Raw genomic sequence first — 16,272 nt, forward strand, 5'->3', positions numbered from 1 at the left:
CAGACCAACAAAAACAGTAATGTTGGTTTTAGGTTTGTGAATTTGTTTTGTACTCTGCTTCAAAAATGTAAACAAATGTGATTTTATGTTTGTGAAAATTTTTGAGGTGTTTATTCTGATCTTCTACCACAAATGAATAGTGTTTGTAAAGCTGCAGCTGAATGTTAATAATTCTAGAAATTCTCCCATAATGCAAATGTATTTGGGTCTGTGCCTGCTATTTATAGGCTTTAGGGCACAGACTTTTATAAGCATCACTATTGAAAGCACTCTTTGTATACCATGCAAATAAATTTGCACTTTGGCTGTGTAATGTTCCTGCTGTTTTCATATTTGTGTAATTCAATGTTTAATATCACTATGTAACATCATAACTTTTCATATTGTGACGCACGTCTGTGGATTGAAAGTGGATTATCAAAAATGTAGGACTATTAAAGTCAGTGGGGACCAGCAACTGTTTTGTTACCCACTTTCTTCAAAATAAAAAAAAAAAAAAAATAATGAACTCATACAGGTTTGGAACAATTTGAGGGGGTGAATAATTAATGACAATTGTTTTTTTTGTTTTTTTTTTGAGTGAACTATCACTTTATCAGCTGTAATCAATGGGGTGGAGCTAGCATGACTTGATAAAAAGATCATCCTTTAAATATCAATGACAAACTTTTTCATTTGAGGAAGTGGCAACTTACCATAATAACTACATATAACCAAACCATTCGTGTTTTAATTACAGTTTCAGGCTCATACAAATGCACAAAAGCCACTTTGGACCGACTGTTTACCTGGAACAGCTGAGAGAAATAAGAAAGTGAATGAAAAATGATAACACTCTGGGAAGTATTTAATCTTTTCGTCTGTGTAATATTATCACGATTCAGTAAGTAATGTTGTTTATAATTGAAAATAGTCATTTGCATTATAATGTAACTATTATTAAAGTTGTTAATTGGAGTTATTTTAATTAAGCTGTTCTAATGGGTTGCAAAAAAAAAAAAGTTTTTTGTCAAGCATTCCATGTCCAGGTAAAGCAAACAACGAATTAGACTCCATCCATACAAACTGTCTTTTCATTTTTTTTTCATTCATTTCCTAACTAATGTTAAAGACAACTTAGGCTCGAGTAACAGCACAGAATTTATTCAGGGCCTGTTAGGAAACAAGCTAATGCACTATCGCTTTGGAGTTATCATTTCATTGTAAAAATGTTATGTTATTAACTTTTAGATGTTTTAGATTGAACCTTGCACCATGATCTTACCCTTTATAAATGTTATTCAGATGCGGTAACTTCTGTCACCTTTGTTGAGAATGGGAATAATTTGACTTTAAATCCGAATATAAGTGATAAGCCTGAAGACATTTTGTGGACATTCAATGAAGACAAGGTGGCCGACCATGATTTGAATGAATTTGAAGCATACGGACGATTCAAAGGAAGATCGTCGATTGAAATCACAACTGGGCAGCTCACTGTTCGTAACATGACAAGCCAGGACAGTGGTATTTATAAGTCTGAAATACAGATCAATGGAAAGCAGCAAAAGTCTGAAAATGAAGTTCAAGTTATTGGTAAGTGACTTAATCTACAATTGTACATTATGTGTAAGTGACTTAATATACAAATGTAATGCTGCCTTGCTGGCATATCTGCATAGCCAAGTAGCTCACCATTAAAACTTAAACGGTGAAGCTGGATGACCAAGAACATTATTAGCATTTAAAGCAAAACAAGCAAAAGACACTCCCATAATCTATCGATACATATAAAAGATGGTTCATTTTGTGAACACAGAATTCATAAACTTTCTAAGAAGTCTTTTATTTATAGTTTTCAGAAAAAAAAGTATTGGTAACTGGCAGTGGATGCGACTTTAATGGAAAATCATTATAATATAATACAATTATTTAAGTTTAAATATGTAATTAAACTGCAAAAATACAATATTAAACCGACCACTTGTGTACAGCAAAAGAATGAGACGTTGTCAAAACAATAGGAATTCATGAGAATTTTAGGACAAATATCATTGGAATCTTTTTTATTAGTAAGTGTATGTTTCAAACATTTCCGCATCTTTACTCAGAGTATTGTTATTAAAAATATTTACCACATAGTAAACACAAAACCAGTATTGTCCATGTTTCCTCAGATGCTTTGCAGGAGCCAGTTGTGACCTGTAAACTGAACATGACTACAGAATCAAAAACACTGTTCTGTTCAGCTTCATCTAATTCCACAATATCCTTTGAAAGGACTGGATCAAATTCTACACAACACTCGGAGCAAGAGCTTCATATCAGCAAGGAGGAGAAGCCTGATTCAGTCTTTACTTGCACTGTGAAAAATGAAGTTAGCCAAAAGAACACTAGCTTCACTCTGAAAGACTGCAACACAGGTCTACTTCATGCACATAACAATAACTGCGGAAGTACATTGTTCCTGATGAAGTTGGGTTATGATTATTTATTGTTATGTTCTTGTAATTAGATGAATTAGATGAACCGCAAACAGATATGAATACCATGCTACCAGATATATTTGTCATCATCGGTGCTATTATCTTGGGGATTGCAGCTGTTTTCATTTATTTAATTCACAAAAAAATAAACAAAGGTAAGACATAGGTGCTCATTACCTCAAAATATAAATATATGACTTTCAGCTACCCGTTTGTGCAACAATATTGACTTAATTTTCTCCTATTAGATTCAAGGAGATCAGGAATTAAAAGTGAGTCTTTATTTTGTGCTCTTTGATTTGCATCTTAATTGATGTGCTACAAATATAATTCATTATAAATGATCTTCTCTCTGTGTTTAGCTAAAGATGACGTACAAGAAAGTTTGATAGATGGAAAACTGTGTGAGTTATCAGAGATAGAAGCCCAAAGTAAGTTTAAAAGTATGTTTCTTTTCACTATACCTTTGAGTTTTGAATCTGAGTGTTGATATCTGTGCATTATATATTATGCATTATTTTTATGCAGTACTGTGCAAAAGTCTTAGTCTTACTTCTGTATTTAGTTTAAAAGTTCAACATGCACAAACTTTGAGCTGATATCACCCGACAAAATTTATTCAAATGATTACTTTTTTCCAGCTAACAATTCTGAACAAAGAATCAAAGACTGCGAAGACGGTGAAAACAAAGAGCAAGAAATTACTGATGCTGATAATATGAGTAAAGAAATGGAATTAGATGAAACTTCCAAAGCTCTCAGTGACAAACCTGATCCATCTGGTATCAGAAGTAAATCAGGTAAGCATATTTTAGACAGTCATACAGGAAGCTACAGTCTATTTGCATATCAAGAACTTGTTCAGCATACATCAATACATGATCCCAGTAGCACACTCTCCCCATTTCCACAATAGCACAAGTCAATTGCACTTGAAAGTTTTTTCCCAAAATTTTTTTATACATTTAGTTTTGATGGAATGAAAGATTTAGTTGTCATTTTTAACAGTAGAACAGAGTGAGAAACAGAGTAAAGCACATTAGAATTATGTTGAGAAACTGCAATTCCAATACAGAAAGCAAACAAATATGTGAAACTGTAGTTATTTTGTAAACTATTTGTGTTCTAGGCAAATACCTTCACAACTGTGAAGATGAGCATGAAATTAGTGAAGCCCAAGACCTCACTGGACCAGCACAAGCCAATTCTAGCAACAAGTAACAAGTTAAATGAGAAGCACTGGACAGCAGGGACACTGAAATAGGGATTCAATGATCCACCGCGAGCCATTTGAAAATCTATACAAACATGTGACGATTCAAATCGGTTGAGATGTCATACGAATCACAATACATTTGGGGTGGGGGTTTATATGAATGTATCCAACAGGAATGGACTCGCTTTAGAAAATTTTAGAAGATGTTTTATTTTCATCTCATCTCTATAAGTTGCATATTAAAGGTAGTGTTTATAAGCGCCAACTGCTCATGCTGCATGTATTTTTTGGATGGTCATAAATGCAGTGGATGCTGATGGATCTTTTGTTGTGGTCTTAGTCAATTAGATCTGTGGTTTGGTTTTAAAACTGTAATTTAGTTGTCATTTGACATTTCCAAGTCAAAATGTAATGTGCAGCATTTTATCAAAGCAAAAAAAAAAAAAAAAAAAATTCTTTGAAAAAAAAAATATATATATGAGTTGATCATCCATCCCTACACAAATAATTGCAAAACTTCACAATTAGGTTAATTGGTCAGTTAACAAACTAGTTTTCACAACATTAACAGAGTTAATGAACATTTTAATAAAAAGGTTTTAATGTGACCTTACACAAACAATAAAACCATATTGTGAAGTGTTCCTGGAATAATTGACATTTGGATCCTGCGGTGTTTATGGCTTTCCCCAAGTAATGATTAAAAAAAAAAAAACAAAAAAAAAAAAACCCTCCACTATGAATTTAATTTACCATGACAGACAAAAATTACCTCACATTCACATGACCAGTGCCACAAGAAAGTTTCCTTATGTAGGAGGACAAACTTTCACCTCAAGAATAAAAAAAAAAAAAAAAAAAACAGCTAGAGACAGACTTGAATGATTTTCTTTATTTTTATAAAAGAAAAGAAGTCAATGTTGGTACTGTACATTAATATGCAGAACAACCTGACTAACATCTAAAAAAAAAAAGTCTTTGATAAGGAGTTCAGAAGTGAGAACAATCATTCTTCCTTGGCAAGGACTACAAGTGCAACCCTCAAAAGGTAACATTTCTTGCTAAAGACTTTAAAACTGTATTGTTAAGTACACTCTTAAGTGATCTAGACCAGTCAACTGAAATGCAAGAGAATCCTCTACAGTCAGAACTATTGTTTCTCATTCCAAAATGAGGCAACCTTGGTTCAGTCTTCATCGGTTTCCTCCTCAGACTCAGATTCTGAAACAAGAGTGTAACTTCTTTAATATGTGAAAACAAATAAACCATCATGTTTAATTGAGACGGATACTCACCCTCTTCAGCATTTTTCAGCCACTCCACAAATTTCTTCATCTGCTCCAGGAAGACACTCTTTCCTTTGGCTAGGTGAGCTTCAGTATACCACTTAAGAATAGCTTCTTCACTCACAACATCCACTAAAGAATGAGTAAAGTATCAGAAAAGGTTTAGAGACCATCCTAATTGAAGCTCTCCAGAAGCACCACAAATTACACCTTTGAGAAATTCTACCTTTATAGAGCAGCAAAACAATTTTCTGGAAAGATTTCATGAAGTGGATGTTGTCATAACAGTACTCTTGAACTCTCAGCAGCAGAGTCAGCTCAGACAGGCCCTGTGTGGTGAAGGCCTTCAGCAGGGGGCTGTGTTGCTGAGAAAGAGAAACAGAAGTCAAGTTAATTTGGTCATGATACAAACTAGGAAACTTCATTCCACTGAGACAGCCCTTTAAAAGCATTTAATGTTCTTTTAGCTACAGACTCTTGGGATTCGGTAGCACTATTAGACTTGTACTTTGACACCATATACCACAACGTTTTCAGTCCTGGTTAGAACAGGTGGTGGGAAATAGTGGTTTGGCCCAAAATTGGTTCCAGTCCGCTTACTAAAAAGGGAGTTTCTCAAATCAATATTGGCCAACTTTTCTCTGTTACGGTGCCTTTGACCGGCAGGGTCCCTCAAGGTTCTACTCTAGCTCCCCATGTTATCTTCTCGCTCTATGCTACTTTGTTTTAGCATTCAGAAGTATGGTATAAAAAGCTCCCACTGTAATGACGAGGGAACAGATCAGACCTTTTGGTAACTTACCTCTTAGATGTTAAAAGCATGGATGTCAAATTAAAGTCTGACCATGAGAGAAAAGAAGAAAAAAAAAAAAAAAAAAAAAAAAAAGGGGGGGGGGGGGGGGGTAACTGCCATCTCAGACTAAAATGTCATGGAAAAGTTCTTTACTTCAGTAATTCAACTCAAATTTTGAAACTTCCAACAAAAAAAATCCTCATAAGGCTGCGGTTCTCTCAGTTGGTTGTGCAGCTTTTTTCCTTCCACTCAACTTTCAGGGTGTCAATGATTTTCTTCTGGACAACGGTCAGGTCAGACCCATGATTGTGTAGCCTAATGAACCAAACTGAGAGACCACTTTGAAAGCTCAGGAAACCTTTGCAGGTGTTTTGATTTGATTGGCATGTTACCATATTTTAATTTGTTGATGAATTAGTGGGTTTTTGTTAAATGGAGCTGAAAATCACAATTAAAAATAACCAAACATTTAAATTACTTCAGTCGGTGTGCATTTCATTTGATATACAAGTTTTACAATTTGAGTTGAACTACTACAGGAAAAAAAAAAAAAAAAAAAAACACCACACACACACACCTTTTCCATTACATTCTAATTTATGGAGATGCCCCGTACATCAGGCTGTATGCGAAAAACCACTCTTTTTTTTTTTTTTTTTACTGAAAGGCACTTTAAAGCTTGATAGTCAAGTCAATCAAGCTGTACAGTCAAGCTTCAAGTTGCGAACTAAGTCCTTTTGCCAATCCTGAAAGTGCTATACAATTTTAATAAATGTCATCCATGCTTCTCACCACAAGACTCGATTATAACGCTCTATTTGGGGGATCAGTCAATCTTCTCCAAACCATCTTCAGACGTTTCAAAATATGGCTGCCAGAGTCCTAATGAGAGCTTGAATGTGTGAACAGTCCTACAGTCTTTAAAATGTAATCCTGTAACATATGGTTAAATCAATGCAAAGTGCTCATATAGCACATTAAGGATTTAGTAGGTTTTAGGTTTAGCACACACTTTCTGATCGGTTGATAGACCACCAACCAACAAAAGCTCTTAGGTTTGCCAATTTAAGGCACTTAGTGCTTCGTAAAACCAGACTAAAGGGGAGCATCGGGTATTTGCTGTAATGCCTCCAAGACTTTAGAATGGTCTACCTATTCATAAAGTCACTTATTTGTTCTGACTAATTATCCATTTCCCCTTTCACACTGCATGTTGGACCCGGAAAATTGCCGGAACATTGCCAGATTGCCTTCCGCGTGAACGCAGACACGTCCCGGGATTGAAATTGGTATTGCATGAAAGCAAATGTTTCTCAAGGACCAAAACCAGGCTCAGGAATGTTAACCTGGTAAACCCACTGGAGTCCAAAAGCTATGGTTACTTTAGTCCATAGACCACGCTTACCTTTAGGTGTTTAATGGACTGTTCAGTGACCAGTTCCTCTTTCTTATTCCATTCCACTAAGCTCATGACACTGGTCCACATGATACCAATCATCCTCTGCTCAGAGATGCTGCTCTTCTTTATTTCTTCCTTGCAATATGCAATTATCTAAGAGACAAAACAGATTATTAACCATTGCTAGTCTTGAATAAAAAAAAAAAAAAACACAACAACAACTTAGTTCAGGGTCTTCACGGACCTCTTTAAAAGAAATTCCTTGAGACATCTGATCTTGGAGCTCTTTCTGAAGCTCCTTACGAGTTCCTAATGACTGCTGGTTGCGTGCAAAATCAGAAAGCTCCTGAAGCCCAGCATCAGTGAAGTATTTAGCGAAGTGGTCATAGCTTCGCTTGTTCACTGGAAACAGCTCCTGAAACCAGAAACAACCAGTTATAAGTAGACATTAACCATAACCGTACAATCAGCATTGAACTGGTTCACTCATGCCATCTAGAACGCATTAAGACTCACAGTCAACCTGTTGTCCATGCCAACTTTACGCAGACTGGCAGCCACAGAGTTAATGTCCTTCTCATTGATCCACGATTTAAACAGGACCACAGCAAAGGCTGGAGACACACCTATTTAAAAGCAACACATTTACTACAGGAGAAAAATCTGGGAAAATAAGAAAACCAAGCATGACCAAAGGTTAGATATACCTTCTTTGACCAAGTTGTCATTGAAGAGGCTGCCAAGGATTAAAGATGACAGGTTCCCATTAGCCAGTAAAATGCCTGTGAGCATGGCAAGCTTGTTACGCTCCGACTCACTGAATCCTTTTAAAAACAGGAGCAACTGCGGAGAATAGGAAAAATAAATAATTTCTGAATTATGGTCAAAACTTTGGTATTTAAGAAAAAAAATATAAATAAATAAATAAACTTAAAGGCCAAGGGCAGATTACCTTTTTAATCTCCTCTTCAAACCCTTTCTCCAGGTACTTGTAACGCCGGATTAACTTGTTAAAAACCTAAAAAAATAAGTTTAATAAATGTTAAAATGCTGATTTTCAGATGCCATTACTTATTAAAAAGAGAGCCTGTTCTAGAAGCAGATTGTTAATAAACCCTTTAGGAAGCATTAGATACCTGAGCATATGCTTTCATGGTCTTAACATCTTCTGGTGCTGTGAAGAGACAGAAGGGAGTCCGAGTCATGTCATCGGATAAGGCACCTCCCGGAGCTAATGGATACAGAGACAAGTGGAAAAGCTCTAGTTAAACTACACTTCACAACCAAAACAAAGGAGAACCCAAGTACTCGGCACCCTTACCCAGCATTCCACCAGCCACCAGGATATCAAACAGGGTTTCTGCATAGCGACGATAATCGAGCTTGGCCCCAGATGAATCTAAGAACTTGGCAACAGCCTCCAAATCAGTGCCAGTTTGATTTAATCCTTGTACAATGCTCTCCTGAAACTGTGTAGGGTCAAATCTCTCCTTTTCATCTGTTCAAAAAGGCAGAAGAAAATGAGGTGTAATGCTCAATGAAGTGCCTGGACTACTTGTCAGATCTAGACCTCAACTAGAGGAATCCAATGAACATTCATTAGCACACTCATTCACATTAGCAGCATAGGATCACACAATTATTATTATTTTTTTACATGCATACACTTATCAATCTATCCTATGGTAAAATTGTGTTTTTAGAACATCTCATGCCGGGTCAGGGCAAGCTAGCACATGTGGCATGTCCAAGTGATGCAATTCATATGTGTGAGTGAGAACCACACAACTGTTTAGTTCTACTTCCACCAAGTAAGTAAGTGTGTGTGTATATATATATATATATATATATATATATATATATATATATATGTGGTACGAACTACAAATCAGCCACTGCACAGAAAACAATGCACGGAATCCAAAAGCCTCTGTATAAATTAATATATACAGGAGGTGACACGTCACAAATTTGTATGCCACCAGATGGCACAATTCTCTCTTAGAGGGTTACATTTCAAGGCGTCGATCACTTCCAAAGTGTGACTCCTAAACTAATAGGCCCAAAAGGTTAAAAAAGAAAACCAACCTCTCTTCCGTGTCTTAAAACGCTGGCCTGTTAGCGTTGGCTTCTGCTGCTTCTGATTACTCATAAGACACCTGAAAAGATGAAAACACATAATCTTAAAGCAATTCACGTGGACACAAGAATTCAACTCAGATTGAGAGAAAAAAAAACACCTTTCTGTTGTTATAAAGACCGAGGTCTATGGAGAGTAAAGCAGAATAAAAGTAAAGGGACTGGGACCATTCTCTTTGTTCTAAAAAAATCTAACGTACCAAAGTTTTAAAGTTAAATATTTTGAAATGACGCATCAATCGACGCTTTTCAATAACATGGTTGAACAAAATAGGTTACTCGGTATGACAAACAAATTACAACAGAAGACAATTTTCAAATAATACTTACCGAAATTTATGAATAGAGACAATTGTTTCCTAACCGTTAACGAATAACTGCAAGCACACTTTACCTCACTCAAACTCAGCACGACGTTCATAAAGACTGGACTACTACAATTACGAGGGGAGTTCAGTGACGACAAATGCGGGAAAATGGGTATAAAAGAAACGAAACCGCTTTGTTTTATCAGATTTAAAGGAAAAATTGGTATTGAATATATATATGTATGCTTAAAAAATGTATATAATCTTAATATTTTGAAAAATGTTACATTACGTTCAACTTGGTTTCCCCTCTTTATAGTGGCTAAATATAGATCGCTCGGTTTCCGGGTATTGCAACGGTGAATCATGTTACTGTTGGCTGATACTTATTAAGACGTCAATAAAAATGGCTAATAGTTGACATACATTCTGGATCTTTTCGCCTTTCAGTCTATACGCTGTAAATTCTTTTTCTTGTATGCTATTTTTGTCAAGTATCATATATCATGTTTATATGGCTCATGATCTGAATGATCAGAGGATAATGGTATGGTGATTTACATTTTTTATGGTGTGGTGTTTAAATTAACTCTTCTTAGTCAATTTATATTCATGTGCCTATTTAAAGAAAAACAATGTTTATAAAATATTATATAAATAAAGTTTTGCTGTTTTGCATTTAAAGTGTTTTGTATGCCAGTGAGACATCACTATCATATTTCTATTCTGTCGTACATGCCATTCGGTTCTCATAAATTTGTCTCGGAAAGTAACAACATAATGCGTCACATTATGAGTCAACACCTGGCAAAAGCTCTTGTGCTGTTACACAACCTTCCCTGGAACAAAATGTCTTTCACAACACATTGCTGGGTCACATGACAGAGACCGAGACATATCAAACTTGATTCCGGTAATTGTGCCTGATGACACTTCACTTTCACTGAAACCTAACTTTAAACAGAGATAAGGATTCTGTATTCCAAAACCCGTAAACATTAAAAGGGTTGAAAATGTACAGTTAGTTCACTCTTTTGTCATTCTTGTGATTTTTGTTTTAGCTTAGGCTATATAAAACCCTGGTGTTGTTTGTGGTTTCATTGTGTGTGTGTGTGTGTGTGTGAACGTGCTTGAAAAAAACTTCCAGTGTCTTCTATAAAATGTGTTATTATAAGACCAAGTTGGTATACTATGCCCCAACCACAGAAGAAAATTAAATAGCTTTCTCAGTCAGCATGGTTTCTAGTGTGACAGAAAGATCTGTTAAAGACAGCCCAGATAGCAAGCAGATGTTGATTCAACGTCGATTTTTGGTTGTAAAAGTCAGTATCGGTTGTCAATCAAATTTCGATATTGAATCAACAATCATTGTTTGGTCGGAATATCAGAACGTTATTTAGTTGAAAATTAAAACATCGATTAACCGTCAAATTCACGTTGACTCCTCAACCGATACAGCCTGATGCATCTGATCGGAATCATAGCATAAGGGGAAGTCGTGGCCTAATGGCTATAGAGTCAGACTCCCAATCGAAAGGTTGTGAGTTCGAGTCCCGGGCTGGCAGGAATTGTGGGTGCGGGGTGTGCATGTACAGTTCTCTCTCCACCTTCAACACCATGACTTAGGTGCCCCCAACTGCTCCCTGGGTGCCGCAGCATAAATGGCTGCCCACTGCTCTGGGTGTGCAGATTTAAAACATGGGTTAAATGCAGAGCACAAATTCTGAGTATGGGTCACCATACTTGGCTGAATGTCACGTCACTTTCACATTTTGACAACACAGGTGTTGCAAATCCTCACAACACATGCATAAACGAAACGAGCTGCAAATCATCACAACACATGCACATAGCGAAACACGCTGCAAATCATCACAAACAATCTCAGGCTTAGGAGGCCAGTTCCTTATACATTAGGGCACTGGGGCTGTTATGCAGTAACTAACTTGCCCTTTTAATTATCCATTTAATTCAGGACCTCTTTAAAATACACAGAGAATCTTTTGGATGAATCATTGCTATGATAGGACCAAACTTTTCATTGACAGCCTGTGGTTCTTGCCTCTCTTTTGGGATCTCAGGCATGTCTAGAAGTTAAAAGCTCGTAGCAGAGGATGGTTTCGATCCATCGACCTTTGGGTTATAGGCTCAGCATGCTTCCACTGCGCCCCTCTGCTGTAAATCACCCCAGATGGGACTCAAACCCACAATCCCTGGCTTAGGAGGCCAGTGCCTTATCCATTGGGTCACTGGGGCTGTTTTGTTGACGTTAAATTTCCCTTTTAAATCTCAATCTTATTCAAGAGGCCTTTACAATACACACAGAGTCTCCAAGATGAGCGACTAATATGAGAGGTCAAAGTGGCCTCAGCTTTTCAAAACCAGCCTGTGTTTGTTGCCCCTTTTTTGGGAACTCAGGCATGTCTAGAAGTTAAAAAGACTTAACAGAGGATGGTTTCGATCCATTGACCTCTGGGTTATGGGCCCAGCACACTTCCGCTGCGCCACTCTGCTGTAATGCAGCCCAATTAGGACTATTACAAGTGCCTACTCCATTAAGCCACTGGGTCTGTAATCCAGTTGCTAACTTGCCCTTTTAATTCTCCATTATATTCAGGACGCATTTAACATACAAATAGAGTCTTCCAGATGAACCCCTAATTCGAGAGAACCAAGTTTTCATGACCAGCCTGTGGTTATTGCCCCTTTTTTGGGAACTCTGGCATGTCTAGAAGTAAAAAATTCTTAGCAGAGGATGGTTTGACCAAGGCGCTAGAGAGCTAGTGAGAAACAGGAAGTGAGGTGGCTATAGAAGGGTGAAGAAGGTTCACCCAAAATTGTTTGTGTTTTTTTGTTTTTTGGTTATTTGAGTCTTAATAATTGTTTTTGTTTAAATTTTTGGTTATTTTTGTTACTTGTCATTTTGTTTTTTTTTGTTTTTTTTGTTGTTGTTTTTTTTGTTTTTTGTTTTCTTTATTTTTGAAAAATGGATGGAACTACGGCAACAGACATGGACTTGGTACGAGGAACACGGCGGCAAATGGCAAACGGACTGGAAAAAACTCAACGAGAAAAGGATGGGCCTGAAAGGAGATTTAAAAGAACCTACACCAAAGAAGCTACAGTAGTAGTGGATTTGACTGAAGTGCACGAAGGAAAAGCAGAAGACATAATACAAGCGCTGAAAGATAAGTTGGATGTGACAAAAATATTAGCTGTAACGAAATTACGTTTGAAAATGAAGAAGATATTGAAAATCTGAACGAAGGATTGATGATTAAAGGAAAACTATGTGAAATTAAAAAATTGAATAACAGAGAATTTGTTGTCTCTTTCATGCATCTGCCCGTATACCTGGATGATGCAGAGATTCTACAGAAGCTGGAGGGATGGGGGGTAACTCCTGTCTCTCAGATAAGAAGAAGATTTTATACCAGCACCAACAAAGAAGATGGAACGAGGTTCCTTAAGGTACAGTTCCCAAAAGAAGTGGCCTCCTTGCCCTACAGTACTCGAATTGAAATGGAAGATGGTCCACAATACTATAGAGTGATACATAGCAAGCAGGTGAGAACCTGCAGGTTGTGTATGAGCCCTGATCATGTGATGAAGGACTGTCCAGACTTTAAATGTTTTAAATGCTAGCAGAAATGGAAGAGCCAGAACAGGATAGGTGAGACGGACAGAAAGGACAAAGACAGTGAAAACATGGACGGAGACAGCACTGCAGGTACATCCAATAAAAGAAGAAGAAAAGTTAAGGTAATACCCAATTTAGAGCAAGCTAAAAATAAAATGTGTAAACAAAGTAATGAGGTGAAACAAGACTGTGGAAGAAGTGCAAAAGAGGGGGAGGAAATAGGATAACGAAATTATGATGCTAAAGTTTGTCTTTTTATCTTTTTTAATTGTGTTGAAAATTGTTACTTTTAATGCAAGAGGGTTAATGAATGGTGTGAAATTTGAAAAAGTCAAGGAACTGTGCAGGGATGAAGATGTGATTTTATTGCAAGAAACAAACTGGAAAGAGAGTGTAATGGAGGATTTTAAAAAAGATGGGACGGGGAATTATTTTTTAATAATGCTGAGGGGAAAATAGGAGGAGGAGTTGCGATGTTAATAAGAAAAGATAGAGGTATCAGGTCAAAGCAAATGTATAATGACACAAAAGGAAAATGCATGGCTGTAGAAATTAAGATGGATGAAGATGATTTTATTTTAGTAAATGTACATGCTCCAAATGAAGAAATATAAAAGAAAAAATATTTTAATGTAATAGCTGAGTTAATGGAAAAATGGAAGAGGGTAATAATTGCGGGGGATTTTAACACTGTTTTTAGTAAAATGGATATGGCTAACGGAATGGTTTTTAAATCGGATGGGGGAAGCAAGGAGTTAATGTCATTGATGGAGGAGAAGAACATGATTGATGTGTGGAGAGAAATGGGAAAAAGAGGGAATTTACAAGAAGACAGCTGGTAGGGAATTTTATGTGTCAAACTAGAATAGACTACTTTTTAAGTACTAGGAATTTGGAATGTTTTATTGAGTGTTATATAAAGAAACAACTTTAAGTGATCACAAAATGGTGCAAATGAGAATGGATTTTAAAAAGGAAATGAGGGGACCAGGGGTATGGATTTTAAACACTGAAGTTTTAAAGGAAGAGAGTTTTAAAAAAGAGATAGAAAATAAATTAGATGAGGGGAAAAAAAGACTTGATGTATATAGAAGATAAAAGGCAATGGTGGGAAAACATGAAATATGACATAAAGAAATATGTAATGAATTACTGTAAATTGTTACAAAAGGTAGAGAGAACAAAGGAACAAGAAATAAGAAAGACGTTAAGAGAGGAGTTAAATAAAAATGAAGTAAACGTGCAAAGAGTAATTGAAGTGGAGGAAAAGTTGAGGAAAATAGAAGAAGGAAAATATAAAGGGGCAACGTTAAGAAGTAAAGCTAAATATACAGTAGAAGGGGAAAAATGTAGTAGATTCTTTTTTAACCTTGAGAAAAGCAGGGCGAAGGCGGGAATAATTAAAGAACTTAGGAATAAGGAAGGACAAGCTGTTTTAAGCACGGAGGGGATTTTAAAGGAAATAAGCACATATTATGAAGAACTTTTTAGATCAGAGGAAGGGGATGAGGAAAAAAGGAACATTTTGTTACAACAGATAACACGAAAAGTCGGCGAGGGGGGTAAAAAGGAATGTGATAGGGTAATAACAACTGAGGAAATTATACAAGCAATAAATCAGCTAAGTGTGAAGAAAAGCCCAGGAATAGATGGTATTGGAAGTGAGTTTTATAAGGTTTTTAAAGAAAAAGTAAGCCGATTTTAAAAGAAGTCTATGAAGAGGTTTTTAAAAAAGAAAGAGTACACCCAAGAATGGGTTTAGGTTTAATGAAAATAATCTACAAGAGAAAAGGAGACAAAGCAGAACTGAGGAATTTTAGGCCCATTACAATGTTAAACACTGATTTTAAAATTTTAGCCAGGGTTTTACATTTACATTTACATTTAATCATTTAGCAGACGCTTTTATCCAAAGCGACTTACAAATGAGAACAATAGAAGCAGTCAGGTCAACAACAGAACAACAACAGTGTACAAGTGCCATGACAAGTCTCAGTTAGTCTAGTATAGAACACATAGGTAGGTTTTTTTTTTTTTTTTTTTTTTAAATAAAAAGACAAGAAAAGGAAAAGTGCTAGTGTTAGTTGGTTAAGTGCAGGCGAAAAAGATGAGTCTTTAGCTGTTTCTTGAAAATGAGTAAAGACTCAGCTGTACGAATTGAGATTGGGAGGTCATTCCACCAGCTGGGCACAGTCCAGGAAAAGGTCCGTGAGAGTGATTTTGAACTTCTTTGGGATGGTACCACAAGGCGTCGATCACTTGCAGAGCGCAAACTTCTGGAGGGCACATAAGATTTAACCAATGAGTTTAGGTAAGTTGGTGCCGTGCGAGTGGTCGTCTTGTAGGCTAGCATCAGTACCTTGAATTTGATGTGAGCAGCTACTGGTAGCCAGTGTAACCTGATGAGGAGCGGAGTAACGTGAGCTTTTTTTGGCTCATTGAAGACAACCCTCGCTGCTGCATTCTGGATCAATTGCAGAGGCTTGACAGTACATGCAGGAAGGCCCGCCAGGAGAGCATTACAATAGTCCAGTCTGGAGAGAACAAGAGCTTGGACAAGAAGTTGGGTTGCTTGCTCTGACAGGAAGGGTCTAATCTTCCTAATGTTGTATAAGGCAAACCTGCAGGACCGGGTAGTTGTAGCAATGTTGTCTGTGAAGCTTAACTGATGATCCATCACAACTCCTAGGTTTCTAGCTGTCCTCGAAGGAGTAATGGTTGATGAGCCCAGCTGTATAGAGAAGTTGTGATGAAGCAATGGGTTAGATGGAATCACCAGGAGTTCTGTCTTCGTAAGGTTAAGCTGAAAGTGATGGTCATTCATCCAGCTAGAGATGTCACTCAGACAGGCTGAAATGCGAGCAGCTACCGTCGGGTCATCTGGTTGGAATGAGAGGTAGAGTTGGGTGTCATCAGCGTAGCAGTGATAAGAAAAGCCATGCTTCTGAATGACAGATCCTAATGATGTCATGTAGATTGAGAACAGAAGTGGTCCAAGTACTGAGCCTTGAGGAACCCCAGTAGCA

The 16,272-nt window shown here is 36.9% G+C and overlaps 2 protein-coding genes across 4 annotated transcripts in view; one reads left to right on the forward strand and one right to left on the reverse strand.

Moving 5' to 3' along the window:
* LOC132152694 (uncharacterized) overlaps window positions 1–3,243 on the forward strand; it is a 75,182-nt gene extending 71,939 nt beyond the window's left edge. The window contains exons 2-6 of one of the 3 annotated variants that reach the window (XR_009436564.1): window positions 740–883; window positions 1,285–1,575; window positions 2,157–2,402; window positions 2,495–2,908; window positions 3,107–3,243. Coding sequence is in view for 1 of the 3 variants with exons in the window: in XM_059561503.1 (XP_059417486.1) it covers window positions 826–883; window positions 1,285–1,575; window positions 2,157–2,494 (687 nt within the window). In the remaining 2 variants the exon portion in view is untranslated. Of the gene's footprint in view, window positions 1–739; window positions 884–1,284; window positions 1,576–2,156; window positions 2,909–3,106 lie in introns of those variants that run through there. The other 2 variants (XR_009436565.1, XM_059561503.1) reach the window with 2 other exon arrangements.
* A 1,315-nt stretch (window positions 3,244–4,558) lies between these two features.
* On the reverse strand, window positions 4,559–9,756 carry LOC132152696 (eIF5-mimic protein 2-B). The gene is made up of 12 exons (XM_059561505.1): window positions 9,629–9,756; window positions 9,248–9,318; window positions 8,481–8,657; window positions 8,296–8,390; window positions 8,112–8,177; window positions 7,867–8,002; window positions 7,676–7,785; window positions 7,404–7,574; window positions 7,166–7,312; window positions 5,194–5,332; window positions 4,977–5,099; window positions 4,559–4,902 (listed from the first exon to the last, which is right to left on the reverse strand). The coding sequence occupies exons 2-12, from the start codon at window positions 9,309–9,311 to the stop codon at window positions 4,868–4,870; spliced, it is 1,263 nt and encodes a 420-aa protein (XP_059417488.1). The 5' UTR covers window positions 9,312–9,318; window positions 9,629–9,756; the 3' UTR covers window positions 4,559–4,867.
* Between the last annotated feature and the right edge of the window lie 6,516 nt (window positions 9,757–16,272).

This window comes from Carassius carassius, chromosome 11, assembly GCF_963082965.1.
Source record: "Carassius carassius chromosome 11, fCarCar2.1, whole genome shotgun sequence".
NCBI lineage: Eukaryota > Metazoa > Chordata > Actinopteri > Cypriniformes > Cyprinidae > Carassius > Carassius carassius.

What these genes read in the sequence shown, in the direction of transcription:
- LOC132152696 (XM_059561505.1), bottom strand. Translation starts at nt 9,311, where the DNA reads ATGAGTAATCAGAAGCAGCAGAAGCCAACGCTAACAGGCCAGCGTTTT. An exon ending in TTTTAAGACACGGAAGAGAG is followed by an intron (nt 8,658 to 9,247) that starts GTTGGTTTTCTT and finishes CTTTTTGAACAG; the next exon opens with ATGAAAAGGAGAGATTTGAC. An exon ending in GCTGAAAAATGCTGAAGAGG is followed by an intron (nt 4,903 to 4,976) that starts GTGAGTATCCGT and finishes CTCTTGTTTCAG; the next exon opens with AATCTGAGTCTGAGGAGGAA.